This window comes from Electrona antarctica, assembly GCF_951216825.1.
Source record: "Electrona antarctica genome assembly, chromosome: 2".
NCBI lineage: Eukaryota > Metazoa > Chordata > Actinopteri > Myctophiformes > Myctophidae > Electrona > Electrona antarctica.
Window position 1 is genome coordinate 3,527,309 of NC_136807.1, and position 19,395 is coordinate 3,546,703.

Below are 19,395 nucleotides of genomic sequence, written 5' to 3' on the forward strand. Positions count from 1 at the left end.
TTGTAGATCTGCTATTTTTCAATAGCTAAAGTATAACATAATGCTTTAAAACACCAAAAGGGGTTCCCGCCCAAAATGGGTTAATACTCACATGCAGACTTGCTGTAACTAACTATTCATTGATAGTTCATGTTCAGTTATATAATATTGCATATTGCGGTTGCCTTTACTTCTCCAGAGTAATAGGAACTAGTTCATAATAATAATAATACATTTTATTTATGAGGCGCCTTTCAGGGCACTCAAGTTCGCCGTACAACAAGTTAAAAACAGTTGACACAAAACACAGTTAAAAGCAAAAGCAGACAATAAAGTATATGTTGCAGCAGAAACACAGATCAATCATAGGCCTGCCTAAACAGGTGGGTTTGAAATGAGGTGATTGAGTCCATGTTTCTTATATCAGGGGGGGAGTTCTCATCTACAATCAAATATAATGTGTTGTATAGTACTGTAGGAAAGACATACTGTTTTATGAAGAAACATGTGTTCTCTGTAGTGTTTTACACATAGATAACAGGTATATGAAATTTAGGCTCGTAGATAAAAAATAACATTAAACATAACGTCAGACCCTGCGACCACAACAAGGTTGCACTGTCTCATACTTGGCAATAAATATAAATCTCATGCTGATTAGATCAGTAAAATATGTAGTCTGGTTTGGTCAATTGTACATTACAATTACATTTTAACACAAGGCCTGCCAGGAACATAGACACGTAGAATAGCGTAGCGTGCCACACCCGGAAAAGCCGTTTTAACAGCGATGTATTCTTTAATGCATGTTTTAATACGATCGTATCGAAAGCTACCGTAGTTAGCTCTGTTATGCTTCTGAGCCAATGGCCGCGGCCATTTTGAAGATGCGCGCGCATCCACTTACATTGCCTGCTCGGTTTTCAGACGGCTGTGTATCTCACAGAAGCGACATTGCAGGGGTCGCTTTGTCCCAGACAAGCGTTTTCAACGGCCTGTAGCAGGCGCTGTGATACTCGCGGTCCACTTTTTCCACCACCGACCGAGAGAACAAGCACCAGCTTAGTCAACACACACAGAATGGTTTCATAGTAAAATGCGATTACGGATATTTGGCTCTTCAAAGTAAGTGTTACGCGCGATAAAACCCTGGCAGGACGCGGCGGAGGGATTGAATAATGGTAGCGGTCAAACGGTTAAGAAAATATCTGTCTGATGTTCAATATGCAAACTGAAGCCCTGTTCATTCTACATGCTGTGTTACAGTTATACTGGTGTATTTATTCTGCTCTGTATGTTTGTGTTCACAGGCGCTGTTCCATGGGAAGTTCATCGACACGGGGTTCTCTCTGCCGTTCTACAAGCGCATCCTTAACAAGCCTCTGGCTCTCAAAGACCTGGAGTCAATAGACCCCGAGTTCTACAACTCACTCATATGGATCAGGTGTTTATTATTAAGGAGATTAGGAGTTCTACAACTCACTCATATGGATCAGGTGTTTATTATTAAGGAGATTAGGAGTTCTACAACTCACTCATATGGATCAGGTGTTTATTATTAAGGAGATTAGGAGTTCTACAACTCACTCATATGGATCAGGTGTTTATTATTATTATAGACCACTATGTTCTACAACTCACTCATATGGATCAGGTGTTTATTATTAAGACCTGGAGTCAATAGACCCCGAGTTCTACAACTCACTCATATGGATCAGGTGTTTATTATTATTATAGACCACTATGTTCTACAACTCACTCATATGGATCAGGTGTTTATTATTAAGACCTGGAGTCAATAGACCCCGAGTTCTACAACTCACTCATATGGATCAGGTGTTTATTATTATTATAGACCACTATGTTCTACAACTCACTCATATGGATCAGGTGTTTATTATTATTATAGACCACTATGTTCTACAACTCACTCATATGGATCAGGTGTTTATTATTAAGGAGATTAGGATGGCTTTCAAATTAACGTAATCATTTGAAATCTCATTTGGGAACAAATACAATGGCTATATACTTAATAATATTATGAAGTATTTGCCCAAGTATATCATATCATTACAGGCAAAAAGATCAAATATTTAGCTTTATCGATTAGTGAGACACTGTTACCATAACCTGAACCATTCTGTAATTTGATATAGAAAAGTTAAGAGAGAAACAAAATACAGAAAGCTCTAGTTTTTAATCACAATTTGTTTGGATTGTCTAATTTTGATAGGCTGTAGTAATAACTCTGGTGAGTTGAGTTGAGTGAAGGTGAGGCGAGAGGCTGTAGTAATAACTGGTGAGTTGAGTTGAGTGAAGGTGAGGTGAGAGGCTGTAGTAATAACTGAGTTGAGTGAAGGTGAGGTGAGAGGCTGTAGTAATAACTGAGTTGAGTTGAGTGAAGGTGAGGTGAGAGGCTGTAGTAATAACTGAGTTGAGTTGAGTGAAGGTGAGGTGAGAGGCTGTAGTAATAACTGAGTTGAGTTGAGTGAAGGTGAGGTGAGAGGCTGTAGTAATAACTGAGTTGAGTTGAGTGAAGGTGAGGTGAGAGGCTGTAGTAATAACTGAGTTGAGTTGAGTGAAGGTGAGGCGAGAGGCTGTAGTAATAACTGAGTTGAGTGAAGGTGAGGCGAGAGGCTGTAGTAATAACTGAGTTGAGTTGAGTGAAGGTGAGGTGAGAGGCTGTAGTAATAACTGAGTTGAGTGAAGGTGAGGTGAGAGGCTGTAGTAATAACTGAGTTGAGTGAAGGTGAGGCGAGAGGCTGTAGTAATAACTGAGTTGAGTTGAGTGAAGGTGAGGTGAGAGGCTGTAGTAATAACTGAGTTGAGTTGAGTGAAGGTGAGGCGAGAGGCTGTAGTAATAACTGAGTTGAGTTGAGTTGAGTGAAGGTGAGGCGAGAGGCTGTAGTAATAACTGAGTTGAGTTGAGTGAAGGTGAGGTGAGAGGCTGTAGTAATAACTGAGTTGAGTTGAGTGAAGGTGAGGTGAGAGGCTGTAGTAATAACTGAGTTGAGTTGAGTGAAGGTGAGGCGAGAGGCTGTAGTAATAACTGAGTTGAGTTGAGTGAAGGTGAGGTGAGAGGCTGTAGTAATAACTGAGTTGAGTTGAGTTGAGTGAAGGTGAGGCGAGAGGCTGTAGTAATAACTGAGTTGAGTTGAGTGAAGGTGAGGTGAGAGGCTGTAGTAATAACTGAGTTGAGTGAAGGTGAGGTGAGAGGCTGTAGTAATAACTGAGTTGAGTTGAGTGAAGGTGAGGTGAGAGGCTGTAGTAATAACTGAGTTGAGTTGAGTGAAGGTGAGGTGAGAGGCTGTAGTAATAACTGAGTTGAGTTGAGTGAAGGTGAGGCGAGAGGCTGTAGTAATAACTGAGTTGAGTTGAGTGAAGGTGAGGTGAGAGGCTGTAGTAATAACTGAGTTGAGTTGAGTGAAGGTGAGGTGAGAGGCTGTAGTAATAACTGAGTTGAGTGAAGGTGAGGTGAGAGGCTGTAGTAATAACTGAGTTGAGTTGAGTGAAGGTGAGGTGAGAGGCTGTAGTAATAACTGAGTTGAGTTGAGTGAAGGTGAGGTGAGAGGCTGTAGTAATAACTGAGTTGAGTTGAGTGAAGGTGAGGTGAGAGGCTGTAGTAATAACTGAGTTGAGTTGAGTGAAGGTGAGGTGAGAGGCTGTAGTAATAACTGAGTTGAGTTGAGTGAAGGTGAGGCGAGAGGCTGTAGTAATAACTGTTCTCTTGGCAGGGATAACAACATAGAGGAGTGTGGCCTGGAGATGTTCTTCTCTGTGGACAAGGAGATCCTGGGGGAGATCACCACCCACGAGCTGAAGGAGGGAGGAGGAGACCTGCAGGTCACCGAGGAGAACAAGGAGGAGTATGTCAGGTGGGTCACAGTGTCAGAAATGTCATGAAATTGGAACGATGTGTGTGTGTGTGTGTGTGTGTGTGTGTGTGTGTGTGTGTGTGTGTGTGTGTGTGTGTGTGTGTGTGTGTGTGTGTGTGTGTGTGTGTGTGTGTGTGTGTGTGTGTGTGTGTGTGTGTGTGTGTGTGTGTGTGTGTGTGTGTGTGTGTGTGTGTCAGTCAGACTGCCACAACAGCTTCGTTCGCTTCCCGCGTTTACGCGTCTTACTTGTCTAATGTATGTGTGTCTATAGGCTGGTGGCAGAGTGGCGTCTCTAGAGGCTAACCCTGATCTAATGTATGTGTGTCTATAGGCTGGTGGCAGAGTGGCGTCTCTAGAGGCTAACCCTGATCTAATGTATGTGTGTCTATAGGCTGGTGGCAGAGTGGCGTCTCTAGAGGCTAACCCTGATCTAATGTATGTGTGTCTATAGGCTGGTGGCAGAGTGGCGTCTCTAGAGGCTAACCCTGATCTAATGTATGTGTGTCTATAGGCTGGTGGCAGAGTGGCGTCTCTAGAGGCTAACCCTGATCTAATGTATGTGTGTCTATAGGCTGGTGGCAGAGTGGCGTCTCTAGAGGCTAACCCTGATCTAATGTATGTGTGTCTATAGGCTGGTGGCAGAGTGGCGTCTCTCTAGAGGCTAACCCTGATCTAATGTATGTGTGTCTATAGGCTGGTGGCAGAGTGGCGTCTCTCTAGAGGCGTGGAGGAGCAGACGCAGGCTTTCTTGGAAGGCTTCAACGAGGTCCTCCCCCAACAGTATCTGCAGTATTTTGATGCCAAAGAGCTGGAGGTTTGTGTTGGACATGCCTGTGTGTGTGTGTGTGTGTGTGTGTGTGTGTGTGTGTGTGTGTGTGTGTGTGTGTGTGTGTGTGTGTGTGTGTGTGTGTGTGTGTGTGTGTGTGTGTGTGTGTGTGTGTGTGTGTGTGTGTGTGTGTGTGTGTGTGTGTGTGTGTGTGTGTGTGTGTGTGTGTGTGTGTGTGTGTGTGTGTGTCCTATTCATGTTCATTTGTTCTTCCTGAATATGCAACGTTTACATAATGTGACATTTAACGTGGTTATATTGATCATACAGTATAATATCCGACCCCACTTTATTGTCACATGTTCATGTCAGTTTGTACTTTCTGGATGGAATTATTGCCGCTCGGCAATTTATGCAAAGTTTACAGTTTAAACATTTACATACAGTATATCGTTGCTGTGGAAGTGGAAATGTGGAGTGACCATGTTTCTGCCCGATGGCGATGATATTCAATTTAAAGTGGAAAGTGAGAAATGCGTTATATCAGTATTGATAGATTATCATCATGGACCCCGAAGCTCCCACAAAATGGGACGGTGAATTATTAAAAACAATGGCTGTTGTCAGCTGTCCGCAATTGATTGTCGATAAATGATCATGAGTGAATTTGAACTCGACTGATTGGAGACGAGCGCAAATCAACTGTGGGTCGTGTCTGAGCCAGTGTGTGTGCTCCCTGTCTGAGCCAGTGTGTGTGTGTGCTCCCTGTCTGAGCCAGTGTGTGTGTGTGCTCCCTGTCTGAGCCAGTGTGTGTGCTCCCTGTCTGAGCCAGTGTGTGTGTGTGCTCCCTGTCTGAGCCAGTGTGTGTGCTCCCTGTCTGAGCCAGTGTGTGTGTGCTCCCTGTCTGAGCCAATGTGTGTGTGTGCTCCCTGTCTGAGCCAATGTGTGTGTGTGCTCCCTGTCTGAGCCAGTGTGTGTGTGTGCTCCCTGTCTGAGCCAGTGTGTGTGTGTGTGCTCCCTGTCTGAGCCAGTGTGTGTGTGTGCTCCCTGTCAGAGCCAGTGTGTGTGCTCCCTGTCTGAGCCAGTGTGTGTGCTCCCTGTCTGAGCCAGTGTGTGTGCTCCCTGTCTGAGCCAGTGTGTGTGCTCCCTGTCTGAGCCAGTGTGTGTGCTCCCTGTCTGAGCCAGTGTGTGTGCTCCCTGTCTGAGCCAGTGTGTGTGTGGTTCCTCCTGCTGCAGGTGATGCTGTGTGGGATGCAGGAGATCGACCTGGCAGACTGGCAGAGGAGCACCATCTACAGACACTATGCACGCAGCAGCAAGCAGATCGTCTGGTTCTGGCAGGTCAGTACTTTAACCCAGTTGTTCCCCAACCTTTTAGCCTGTGACTAAAAAGACACATTTGATGCCTCCCCGGGACCCAAGCGAGTGAAAATATCTGATCTACAAGCTCCCAACGCGACGCTTTGCGCCGCGTTGGCGCCTTGTAGATCTGCTATTTTACGCTACTACTTAAACATTTATTTTCAAATTTATGGAATTTCTTTGATTTTTCTTTTGTTTCTTCATGAAATTACTGGAAAAAAATAATTGAATTTGTTTTTAATTCATGAAAAATATTGCTTTCTTTGGGAATGTTTTATGAAAATGTTTTGAAATAATAATAATTGAAACCAAAAATGTAAGAAACAAAAAAACCTAAAAATGTGTCCGCGACCCACAAATGGGTTCTGGCCCAGTGTTTGGGAACCAATGCTTAAAAAGCTACACAGGCAAAAATGTGCTGGTAACATTTTTAAGCCAGACTGTCTGTCTGTGTTTGCCTTTTAGCTGATTAAGGAGATGGACAATGAGAAGAGGATGAGACTGCTGCAGTTTGTCACTGGAACGTGCCGATTGCCTGTAGGTGGCTTCGCTGACCTGATGGGTAAGAAAAGCCATTTAACCATTCTCCCTTTCCTTTTCTAATTCTAATTATTTAACTTTTCCCCCTAACCTTCTGGTGCCATGTAGGCCTGACCTCGAAATAAAAAAAAAAACGTCTAAATCAGTTTTCTGAAATAAATATTTTCACGATTTTTCAAAAATAGCAGACCTACAAGCTCGTAGCGCGCCACTCGGTGGCGCGCTACGAGCTTGTAGTTCTGCTATTTTTCAATAGCTCAATTATAACAATGTTTAAAACACCAAAAGGGGTTCCCGCCCAAAATGGGTTAAGCTCAATTGTATATATATGTATGACTGACAGGGTCATGCAGTGGAGAAAAACGAATGGAAAAAGAATATAATACAATTATGAAAAAAAACGCAAAACTATGATAACCCGGGTGTGAATGAAGGCTGAAGCGATATTGACAGCTGTTGTATGTACTGTACTTGGCCTCATAGGGAGCAACGGGCCACAGAAGTTCTGTATTGAGAAAGTGGGAAAGGAGAACTGGCTTCCCAGGAGTCACACATGGTGAGTAGACACTGTTCAACAAAACTACACTGGCTTCCAATCAGTTTGAAGTTAGTGAATAAAACCTATAGATTTGATATGATCTTTTTTTTTTTTTTTTTAATTTACGTTTTATTGAATTTTAATCAAACATACATGTAAACGAAACGACTGACAATTGACAATACATACAACCCAAAACAAGACAATATACGTACAATACACACAAGGGGAGATAACCGGTGCATATACAGGTTAAACAGGTTTAACTGAATTTTTATATGATCTTCTTGTTTATTTTAACTTGTTTATTACTTACAGTATGGTGAAGTCCCCCCTTATATTGCAGTTTATTACTTACAGTATGGTGAAGTCCCCCCTTATATTGCAGTATATAATGTAACCACTTAAACCCTTAACCCTCTATTCTTAGTGAAACGGACCTGAGTTGCAACCATACTTGTTGCGCTGATTCCCTCTACACAAAATCTCTTCGCCAACAATAGATGATCTACAAGCTCACGACGCGTCCGTGTTGAGACACGCTGTAGAGCTTGTAGATCTGCTGTTTCTGGCGAATGTCCCTTCCCCCCCCCCAGAATAGCAGTCGTTGTGGTTCAGGTGGTCAAGGAAGGCTGTGACCACAGAATGTCCCCTCCCCCCCCAGAATAGCAGTCGTTGTGGTTCAGGTGGTCAAGGAAGGCTGTGACCACAGAATGTCCCCTCCCCCCCCAGAATAGCAGTCGTTGTGGTTCAGGTGGTCAAGGAAGGCTGTGACCACAGAATGTCCCTTCCCCCCCCAGAATAGCAGTCGTTGTGGTTCAGGTGGTCAAGGAAGGCTGTGACCACAGAATCTATGGTTTTGTCTCGCAGCTTCAACAGGCTGGACTTGCCTCCGTACAAGAGCTACGAACAGCTGAAAGAAAAGCTGATGTTCGCCATTGAAGAGACGGAAGGCTTCGGACAGGAGTGAGACACGCTACAAGCACCCAACAAGACACGGCAGTGTTCAAATCAGGGAGCCTCTCGGGAAAAGGCGCGTGTGTGTAACACGAATACATGGGCACTGTGCATTTGTGTGTGTGTGTGTGTGTGTGTGTGTGGTGTGTGCGTGCGTGCGTGTGCACGCATAAATGGCTGCAAGGTGCATGTAGTTGTAAAAGGACAGGCTTGCCAAGCTTCATTTATACTCCATTGTGTAACGGTGTTGCTCGCTGAAAGGAACTGATATGCAAGTTGTTATCTTGTAGATCAAAGCTTTTCGGCAAGCAACACTTCCTGATGCAGAGTATAAATGTAGGATTTTAAGGCTGATGGCTACTTTTTTCTTTTTTTTCCCCTTTTTTTTTTTTTTACAAATCCAAACCAAAAACACAGGAAGCATCTTCTGTCTGTCTGTCTGTCTGTCAAGTTGTGCGCGGAACCAGGACGCTGCCCATTTATGGCAGGGCTGTTTCAGAGCCAGGTTAAGTTTCAGCATGATTCGTTTCTTTTGTATGTGTCAGATTAATTTTGTGTGTTTAGTATTTAACTCAATCCATTTCTCACTTGTTCCAGAAACTGCTGTGTGTTTAATCCGTTTCCTGTATTTCACTCCATACACTGAAGAGTTTAGTTTCAGTTGGTCATTGGTCGGTGGTCCGCTTTCAAACTTTGGGAGGGGGGGTTAAGTTAACGTTCGCAGCGTTTACAGTGTATCTTCACTTCACAACCGAAGTGGAGGTGTGGGGGGGTAAACGTCTTGCCCATCACCACGGAGAGACTAGGGGTTTGAATCGTCCGCGGTGCTCCAGCGAACACTGTTGGTTGTGATAGTAGGAGGGAAGCCGGGAGGCGAGGGCGATCGATGTCGCTGCAATAGCGCCTCCTACTGGTTGTTCAGTAGAGAGCTGAGCTGAGAATACTGTTCCTCCGTTAAACCAGTGGTTCTTAACCTGTGTCACGGCTTTGACACAGTGAAGCATAGCTTTGACACGGTGAAGCATAGCTTTGACACGGTGAAGCATAGCTTTGACACAGTGAAGCATAGCTTTGACACGGTGAAGCATAGCTTTGACACAGTGAAGCATAGCTTTGACACGGTGAAGCATAGCTTTGACACGGTGAAGCATAGCTTTGACACGGTGAAGCATAGCTTTGACACGGTGAAGCATAGCTTTGACACGGTGAAGCATAGCTTTGACACGGTGAAGCATAGCTTTGACACGGTGAAGCATAGCTTTGACACGGTGAAGCATAGCTTTGACACGGTGAAGCATAGCTTTGACACGGTGAAGCATAGCTTTGACACGGTGAAGCATAGCTTTGACACGGTGAAGCATAGCTTTGACACAGTGATGCATAGCTTTGACACGGTGAAGCATAGCTTTGACACGGTGAAGCATAGCTTTGACACAGTGAAGCATAGCTTTGACACGGTGAAGCATAGCTTTGACACGCTGAAGCATAGCTTTGACACGGTGAAGCATAGCTTTGACACGGTGAAGCATAGCTTTGACACGGTGAAGCATAGCTTTGACACGGTGAAGCATAGCTTTGACACAGTGAAGCATAGCTTTGACACGGTGAAGCATAGCTTTGACACAGTGATGCTAGTTGATGGGAAAATAGCTTTCAGAAAGTAGGCTTTCCTGAATGTTCTGCACACTTTCCATCCCTTGCTGATGTCAAACTTAATGCTTCATATGTGTTTTGGTCCTTTGGAATCATGAATAGAAATCATGTAGTTTTGGTTGACGGTCTTTGACACGATTTTAATGTAGACAAATAATGACAAGAAAATACTATCCACAGAGCTTTTAAAAAAGGTGTGGAGACAACAACCAGCAGAAGGGTTTACAAAGGTGCAAGCTGCACAACTCGAGGAAATAAAGACTCCTAGACACTGTCAAATCCCCAGTGTTCATTTAACCCTGTCTGAGAGTGTACAAATGGAACCCGATGGACTGGTTTCTGGTTCCATTTTGTATACAGAGTACAGACCCATAAGTGTTGGTTCCTAACCCCACATTGAACCTGTAATCTTCTCATTATTTCGTGTCAAGGACCCCCAAATTGATTTGGCTGCCGACCCCCCCCATCTGAAAATATTTGATGCCCCATGACCCCCATAAGAGAAGATTTGCGTTATGTTTTTTCCAAATGTTTCACGTTAAAAGATTGTTCAAATTAAACTATTGTTTAAAATAGATGCTCTACACGGTACACACAAGGCGTTGTGCGCTTATAGATTGCATATTTTCACAATGTCGATCTCAACTGAGTCAAACGAAAATAATGCCTCAAGTCCTACAATTCCAAGTGCTTGTCAGGGTGGGGCGTCCCCAGTTCAAATATGATTTTTTTTCCTGGGGGGGGGGGGGGGGGGGCGGGGGGGAGATCTAGCCTGGCTAATAAGCCAGACCGAATCAGCCGTTGGCAAAATAAAATTGCCTGCCGGCGGATTACGGTCTGGAGAGGCTCAATTGTACGCCCATTTCCTACACCAGAGAACTGGTGTGGCCAATCGGGACACGGTATGCAATATGGGCGGGCTTTGGTACAGTGACGTTCAATGCTTGAGACCTTTGACTGACAGTAGCTGTGACCAATTGCGTCAAAGAGAAAATGTTTGAACCCGCCCCCCGGGAAACAAGATCCATACACAGCATCTCCAGACTCAAATACCACACGACAGTGTGATTTGAGTCTGGCTTATTAGCCAGGCTAGGGGAGATCCACTCATCTACAATGCAGATGTGTAGAAGGAAGTGTGCGTAGCTGCATCTATGTAGCATGTATTGCTGAAAATGGCAGAGTTTTTAGACGACAACCTGATGAGTCCGTTTTTATATTTATGGGAAATTACTTTAATAAGTTGAAGCGCAATCGGGCCAGTTGAAGGTGTGATAAATCTAATGATGGTTGTACCCCAGCATCCCTATTCTGGGGGGGAACATTTCACCAAAAATAGCAGATCTACAACACGTTGCAATGTGACGCATTGTGAGCTTGTAGATCTGTTTTATTTTTGCAAAGACATTTGGTGTAGATGGGGGCGGGGGAGCAGTACAGTTATAACTCAAGTCCGTTATGACTAAGAATTGAGAGTTGAATTGGTTAAACTTCCCTTGGCAGAAAGGTTGTCACTTTTTGGTACACAGACATCGATTGATGTCCATCATAACTGCACTGTTGATCTGTCGTCATCACTAACAACACTATCTATGAAACACAAGACAAAACTTAGCTGATTCCAATGCAAGGACATGGTGATGATGACAGCACCCCAAAATAAGCCACTGTTGGTGTGTGTGTGTGTGTGTGTGTGTGTGTGTGTGTGTGTGTGTGTGTGTGTGTGTGTGTGTGTGTGTGTGTGTGTGTGTGTGTGTGTGTGTGTGTGTGTGTGTGTGTGTGTGTGTGTGTGTGTGTGTGTGTGTGTGTGTGTGTGTGTGTGTGTGTGTGTGTGTGTGTGTGTGTGTGTGTTCTCTCTCACTAAAACACATGAAACTTCAGCTGTGCGAAGATGCACTCGAATGACAAAACACTGGATAGGTATAGCAAGTTTGTGCTTTAACTTTATGGGGCATTTCTTTGTAGTAGGACAGAATATACAGTGACGGTTAAACTTGCAATCTGGAAATTATTTTAATGAGGCAAATGTTATTTTAACCAATATGTATGTTAAGGTGGTCTCCTTACTCTTCCATTGAGACATTTTAGACTGCTATCGCGTACTACCCGTGGCGGGTATAAGACAAGCCCAATATCTCGCCCTGGCCAAGCAGTGATTTCCTCTTAGTTGAGCGGTAGGGGTTGGGATCTTCCACGCGGGAGACCCCGGTTCTAATCCTGGGTATTAGTTGCAGTTGATATAGAACTTGAGGATTGCAGCTTTAAGTGGAGACTCTGCTGGCATGTTGGCTACTCAAAAAAATATATAGATTTTTCTTTTTTATTTCTCTTTGCATTTTTGAACATTTTTGAAAGTGTTAATTTCTTCTTTTTTTCTTTTGTTTTTACACAAATCTCTTCTGGGGGTTCACTGGCACAAAACATTTTCCAGATGGGGAGGGGGGGGGGGGAGGTTCCGGGAAGAGAGTGATATTCCGACGTACCGCCATTCCGACTACGTGGCTTCTGCGTGCGGTTAGGGTTAGAGTAGTTAGGGACAGGGGGGGGGTCTGCGTCCAAATACATGAAGTTTGAGAACTACTGATTCTGGCCACCAACCTTTTTTACACCACACCTGACCAGCTGTAGTGGAACAGAGGTGATGTGGAGTTGTGACTTTTATCCTGACTGTCTTGTCTGCAGTGTTCAAACTAAAGCAGTGATTCCCAACCTGTGGGCCCCACTGGTGGGCCAGGAGGATGTTGCAAGTGGGCCCCCAAATAATTGGCAAATATCAGTATTTATTTATTTATTTTTCTTTCTTCATAATGAACTTAAATTATACCACATTGGTTCCATTGATCCGAGCCAGAACACGATTGATCGATTGATTGATTAATCATTAAAATAAACATGCTCTGAAAATGCACAGGACCCATACCATCTGACCAATGAAATGCACAGGACCCATACCATCTGACCAATGAAATGCACAGGACCCATACCATCTGACCAATGAAGAAGGCGGCTGTCGTGTTAAGTGGTCAGATGGGTGGGCCATGAACGCTTTCAAGAGTGTGGGCCTTGATCCAGAAAAGGTTGGGAACCACTGGCGCTAGTGTTTGTCGGTCTAACATCTGGATTTCCAAATGCATATTAACCAAGCTCACATGTGTCCAATAACTTCCAGTCTTCTGCACAGTAAAATCCTATGTGTTAACTCTTGAGATCGCACACATGGAACCAAATTTTACACTTTTTACAAATTGTACAGTTACGATTGGATAAATGATTTTTACTGTGTAGCTGTATTACTTGTCAACCAGTTTCTCTCCAACACAAGGTGATTCTCCTTGTTTCACAGCTAAAACCAGACAGCTCATTTAACTCTGATGGTGTAAACAATGACAAAAAAGATGTGTGCTCTCAGAGTAGAATTGTCACATTTTTCTATGTTGGGTCTAGTAAATTGATGTGTCTTGTTTTAAACTGGTTCATGAATCTTAAGAGGATTGTTTTCAGATTCTCTAAAAGGATTGATGATACATGAAGTCTGTATGTAGATGGGCTTCATTGCCTTTAGCGAGGGGTAACGTAGCGTGGATATCGTTGCTGTGAGGTAGAAACCTTGTTTCTTCCTTTAGCGAGGGGTAACATAACGTGGATATCGTTGCTGTGAGGTAGACACCTTGTTTCTTCCTTTAGCGAGGGGTAACATAACGTGGATATCGTTGCTGTGAGGTAGACACCTTGTTTCTTCCTTTAGCGAGGGGTAACATAACGTGGATATCGTTGCTGTGAGGTAGACACCTTGTTTCTTCCTTTAGCGAGGGGTAACATAACGTGGATATCGTTGCTGTGAGGTAGACACCTTGTTTCTTCCTTTAGCGAGGGGTAACATAACGTGGATATCGTTGCTGTGAGGTAGACACCTTGTTTCTTCCTTTAGCGAGGGGTAACATAACGTGGATATCGTTGCTGTGAGGTAGACACCTTGTTTCTTCCTTTAGCGAGGGGTAACATAACGTGGATATCGTTGCTGTGAGGTAGACACCTTGTTTCTTCCTTTAGCGAGGGGTAACATAACGTGGATATCGTTGCTGTGAGGTAGAAACCTTGTTTCTTCCTTTAGCGAGAGGTAACATAACGTGGATATCGTTGCTCTGAGGTAGAAACCTTGTTTCTTCCTTTAGCGAGGGGTAACATAACGTGGATATCGTTGCTGTGAGGTAGACACCTTGTTTCTTCCTTTAGCGAGGGGTAACATAACGTGGATATCGTTGCTGTGAGGTAGACACCTTGTTTCTTCCTTTAGCGAGGGGTAACATAACGTGGATATCGTTGCTGTGAGGTAGAAACCTTGTTTCTTCCTTTAGCGAGGGGTAACATAACGTGGATATCGTTGCTGTGAGGTAGACACCTTGTTTCTTCCTTTAGCGAGGGGTAACATAACGTGGATATCGTTGCTGTGAGGTAGACACCTTGTTTCTTCCTTTAGCGAGGGGTAACATAACGTGGATATCGTTGCTGTGAGGTAGACACCTTGTTTCTTCCTTTAGCGAGGGGTAACATAACGTGGATATCGTTGCTGTGAGGTAGAAACCTTGTTTCTTCCTTTAGCGAGGGGTAACATAATGTGGATATCGTTGCTGTGAGGTAGACACCTTGTTTCTTCCTTTAGCGAGGGGTAACATAACGTGGATATCGTTGCTGTGAGGTAGACACCTTGTTTCTTCCTTTAGCGAGGGGTAACATAACGTGGATATCGTTGCTGTGAGGTAGACACCTTGTTTCTTCCTTTAGCGAGGGGTAACATAACGTGGATATCGTTGCTGTGAGGTAGACACCTTGTTTCTTCCTTTAGCGAGGGGTAACATAACGTGGATATCGTTGCTGTGAGGTAGAAACCTTGTTTCTTCCTTTAGCGAGGGGTAACATAACGTGGATATCGTTGCTGTGAGGTAGAAACCTTGTTTCTCCATATTTCAACATGTTTGTTGTAAATGTCCGACTTCATACAAGAGTGTCGCACAAAAGTAGTGGTGATGCGACGAGTTGTGAACTTTAGATCTGCTATTTTCATGATTTTTACAAATTGATTTGAATCGTTTTTTTGACATCATGGATTCCACCTGTCAGCAACGATATAGCAGGATATATGGAGCTATTTAGGAATGATATAAACTTTACCCAATATTTGCTATAATTGCGGGTAACGATGCCCAACCACTGGCCTAAGAATGTCCATGAATCAGGGCCTGTAAGATAAGTGTTAATTCTGATCATGTTGTCTTCTGAGTGCATCATTAATTGAAATCCCAGGGACTTGGTAGATAAGCAAACGTGTAAATAATGGTGAATTTATGTCACATCATGGCAAATAAAATGTCCACTCATCTTGGTTTTTGGTATCCTGAATCTTTGCGACAAAACTGCTTTTCCTCCTGTATATGAACCTAAGTTGTAAATGGTGTTGATAACAAATGAATTTTTCTTTTGTAAAGAAAGCGAGGTTTTATTAATAAGAGGCTTGTGGTAACACTATATTTTCTTTCCCTGTTTGATTTATGATGTACATGAAGGATGTGTAATATAGAAAATTAATTAATAAAATCTTACAGGTGTGTTTGTGCCTTGGCTGAAAGACTATTAATATGAAAATGTTTCTTTTCCAAGACATTGAAATATCTGTGCCCTTATGTAGACTATTGAGTGTGTGTGTGTGTGTGTGTGTGTGTGTGTGTGTGTGTGTGTGTGTGTGTGAGAGACAACCTAAAACATGAACCTTGGTTAAAATAAACGATTCTAAACTCATCAAGTTGTTCACTTATAGATCAGATCTTTTTGGCAAGTGACGTTACACTATCCCAGACTTAAATCTGCCTGGGGCAATATGCATTGCAAAGGCAGATGAAGATCTGTAGTACAGCAGTATGCCAATTTAGCCAGTAGAGGGCACTAAATAGCCATGACCGGACTAGAGTTATAATGGAATATAAGTGAATATATAATTTACAATTACAAGTGAATGTTCATGAAGTTGTTTCCATTTGTTGTTCTCCCAGAGGTCAAATTACCTTGACCTTAACTTTAACATGTGAGATTGACCTGATGTTAAAGATTAACATCAGGATTGACACATTATGAAAACCTTGTAAAAAAGTATATATAGGCAGGCCTATTACAAAGTGGTTTTTGATTGATTGATTGAAATATTTATTAACAGTTTGCAGAATTACAGTACATTTCAAGTACAAACTCAATACAAAGACTGTTAACTGTGAGTGGACGACCCAAATAAGCATTACACTTGTTTACAAGAGGGTCTTTTTTGATTGATTGATTGATTTATTAACAGTTTGCAGAATTACAGTACATTTCAAGTACAACTCAATAGAAAAACTGTTAACAGTGAGTGGACGACACCATAAAGCATTACACTTGTTTACAATAGGGCCCACCATTTTCAATTCATCAAAACATTTAGAGACGTACGAATATACACAACTATATAGTCAAAAAGGAATCATCATAGGAGGTAAAAAGGGAAAAGAAACATATACAGTGAGGGGAAACGGGTGGGTGGGGGATTCAGATTTTACGGGGGCCAGTTTCGAATTGCAGCCGTCCGTAGGTGCCCTTTGAGAGCAGTTTTGAAGGAGTCAAGGGATTCGCATGTCTTAATGACTGTTGGTAGGGCGTTCCACATTTTGGTGGCATAGGAGCGAAATTAATTTAATCCCTTGTTTGTACCGAATCTGGGTTGCACATGGTTTGTTGAACTCCCTCTGGTGTTGTGGGAGTGGTCCACCTTGTTCAATTCATCAAAAACATTTAAAGACGTACAAATAGACACTTCTATATAGTCAAAGAACAGAACAGGAATTCATCATAAATTGGAATTTTAGGACAAGCAACCAAACATTTTTGCAACATTTTCACCAAGCATTCAGTGGCCATTTTCTTACACACTAGCACTATATTCTGTTTCTATAAAACATGTCCTTAGGATCTTTATATCTAAACAGAAGTATAGGTTATGTAGTCACTCACTACAGTAGGCTATGCCTAATAGATAACATTTCTAGAGAGAGATGCTAATTTTAACAACTTTTCTGAAAAACATGAGCTTTATCCGTACCATCTTTAAAAGACAGGGTCAATACTAGTAGAATACAAGTATTAGTAGTATTACTATATTAGTAATACAAGTAGAATGCTTCATTTGGATTTTGAAAAACGTTTTGGCTTGTGGTTTTAAATAGTGATAACACACCGAAAGCTACCACAGAAGCACATATTTCACATATTTCCTAGCACTAGGGGTCTATCTATACCTTAGGAAGAAATAGAGTCCGCAGCACTGGGATATTCAGGAATCTTCCTGTGTTGGGGAGGCATAATCGCAGTCCCTTACCTCTCCACTCAAAACCAAATATATAATGTATTTGTAGGAGCCATCTAATTTGATTTCACATATTTGTGACTAAATGGCTGGTTGCCTTGGAAAATGGCACCATGGTTCCCTTTAATTAAGCCACAGGCCCACAGTTGTGGGTGGAAAGACGCCGGCCAGTAGTAGAGATACAGATTTCAACAGCTCGCACAAACAACACAGTTTGAAGAAATACAGAAAAATACTTTATTTGTTTTATTGAACCCTGCGCTCGTCTGTTTTGAGACCTTTTGTTTAGTTTATGTCTGGAGCCTGTTCTTGTTTTGTTTGCCCCGTTTTTATTTTGAAACCATTACACTCACACAACACAAACTCCTGCCATAATATCAACCTGTTGCAGTCATCATCAATCACCATCGACAAACAAGTAAACAAACAAGACGCCCAAGTCCCAAAGTATGAGCACGTTGGTCGTTGAACCGTATATCTCTGGTGTAACAAAGAAAGGCATATTGGCCCTACAATCAAGTTGAAATCTTACTCTGATACGGACACAATTATTGAAATTGGATCATGGATTGGAAGGATCTAACCATAATGGATGTCACGCTATTGAAGCTAATGGAATGAGCGATACCATACGGATGAATGAACGCGCAGAGCGCGACATTTAATGTGGATTGGAATGAATTGATTTCGCTATTAAGCAAGCTTTGTGTAACACTTAAGTTTGGATCTGGAAAGCCAGCGCTGCTGTTGTATTCTAACTACGGACGTCGCGTTTTAATGATGTCTGTACATGAAGTGGATGAATTAGGCCTCTCAGTGTTTCCACACCTAAGCGCAAAACGGTCGACAGCCGCGCACGTCTTAAGCTGTGCGCAGCTTATTTTCCAAGTTTTTAGACAGCTGGTGGATGGAAATTAAGCTCCACCTCCGTGGAAGACTTGCGCATTTGAAACAGACAGTCACCAAATGGTCCCAGGTCACTAGGTGTGGTCACAGCTAAGAACAACAGGAGACCTATCTAGTCTAGGTGCTGCTAGATCAAAGTAGGCCTATAGCTATTTAGCATAGAGTACAAGCTGTGACCTGGTGCCTAAATGTCTACCCTGTTGGTCCTGTAGCCTGCTCTCACTCATGAGGAGAGACGAGAGTAACACTTTCAGTTTAAAACAGATATTTTATGCTATATTAATGAAATGTGGTTCCATCAGATACGACACATTTATTTTTCTGTAGTCCGTGCAAAAGCGAGGTTTTGGCACCAATAAACACGGTGAGCTCCACGAGCTACTACTAGGGACCGCATAACCCCGCTCCAATAGATACTCCACCTCCTGCTGCATTAAAGCTCTTTAGGTCGGATTAACCCGGTAGGCATGTTGTTTTATTGGTCTATGCTCCCCCACATCCACATCATGTTGAAGCACTGTAGTTTGAGTGGGATGGTCTCCAAATAATTCCAAGTGGCTAAAAATTAACTCACTAATATCATGACGAGTTTTTCAATCTGGCGCATGGCATCGGTGTACTGCCCAGTCCATCGGTGTACTGCCCAGTCCATCGGTGTACTGCCCAGTCCATCGGTGTACTGCCCAGTCCATCGGTGTACTGCCCGCACCCAGTCCATCATCTTCCGGTCTATATGGACCAGGCTCTACATTAACAGTTATCACCGGCATCACCATCGGTGGAGATGAGACATCCTCTCCATCCCGAGAAACATATTTCTTTATCATGTTGACGTGACATAAGTACAACACATGTTCAGATGGGGGTCCCTGGTACAACACATGTTCAGATGGGGGTCCCAGGTACAACACATGTTCAGATGGGGGTCCCAGGTACAACACATGTTCAGATGGGGGTCCCTGGTACAACACATGTTCAGATGGGGGTCCCTGGTACAACACATGTTCAGATGGGGGTCCCTGGTACAACACATGTTCAGATGGGGGTCCCAGGTACAACACATGTTCAGATGGGGGTCCCTGGTACAACACATGTTCAGATGGGGGTCCCAGGTACAACACATGTTCAGATGGGGGTCCCTGGTACAACACATGTTCAGATGGGGGTCCCTGGTACAACACATGTTCAGATGGGGGTCCCTGGTACAACACATGTTCAGATGGGGGCCCCTGGTACAACACATGTTCAGATGGGGGTCCCTGGTACAACACATGTTCAGATGGGGGTCCCTGGTACAACACATGTTCAGATGGGGGTCCCTGGTACAACACATGTTCAGATGGGGGTCCCTGGTACAACACATGTTCAGATGGGGGTCCCAGGTACAAGTAAATATTAATTTGGGGGTTTGAGAACCACTGCGGTTAGGGTC

The 19,395-nt window shown here is 43.2% G+C and overlaps 1 protein-coding gene and 1 long non-coding RNA gene across 2 annotated transcripts in view; both read left to right on the forward strand.

Moving 5' to 3' along the window:
- The window catches only part of itchb (itchy E3 ubiquitin protein ligase b), a 51,126-nt gene extending 42,730 nt beyond the window's left edge, over positions 1-8,396 (forward strand). Inside the window, exons 18-24 of the mRNA XM_079495034.1 lie at positions 1,290-1,423; positions 3,717-3,857; positions 4,551-4,671; positions 5,860-5,964; positions 6,451-6,547; positions 7,009-7,081; positions 7,934-8,396. Coding sequence (XP_079351160.1) covers positions 1,290-1,423; positions 3,717-3,857; positions 4,551-4,671; positions 5,860-5,964; positions 6,451-6,547; positions 7,009-7,081; positions 7,934-8,033 — 771 coding nt within the window. The 3' untranslated portion in view covers positions 8,034-8,396. The remainder of the gene's footprint in view (positions 1-1,289; positions 1,424-3,716; positions 3,858-4,550; positions 4,672-5,859; positions 5,965-6,450; positions 6,548-7,008; positions 7,082-7,933) is intronic.
- Positions 8,397-10,462: 2,066 nt separating this feature from the next.
- LOC306935117 lies at positions 10,463-15,284 on the forward strand. Its single transcript, XR_013791356.1, has 2 exons — positions 10,463-13,271; positions 14,614-15,284. It is a non-coding gene; the product is annotated as an uncharacterized lncRNA (long non-coding RNA).
- The last annotated feature ends 4,111 nt before the right edge of the window (positions 15,285-19,395 follow it).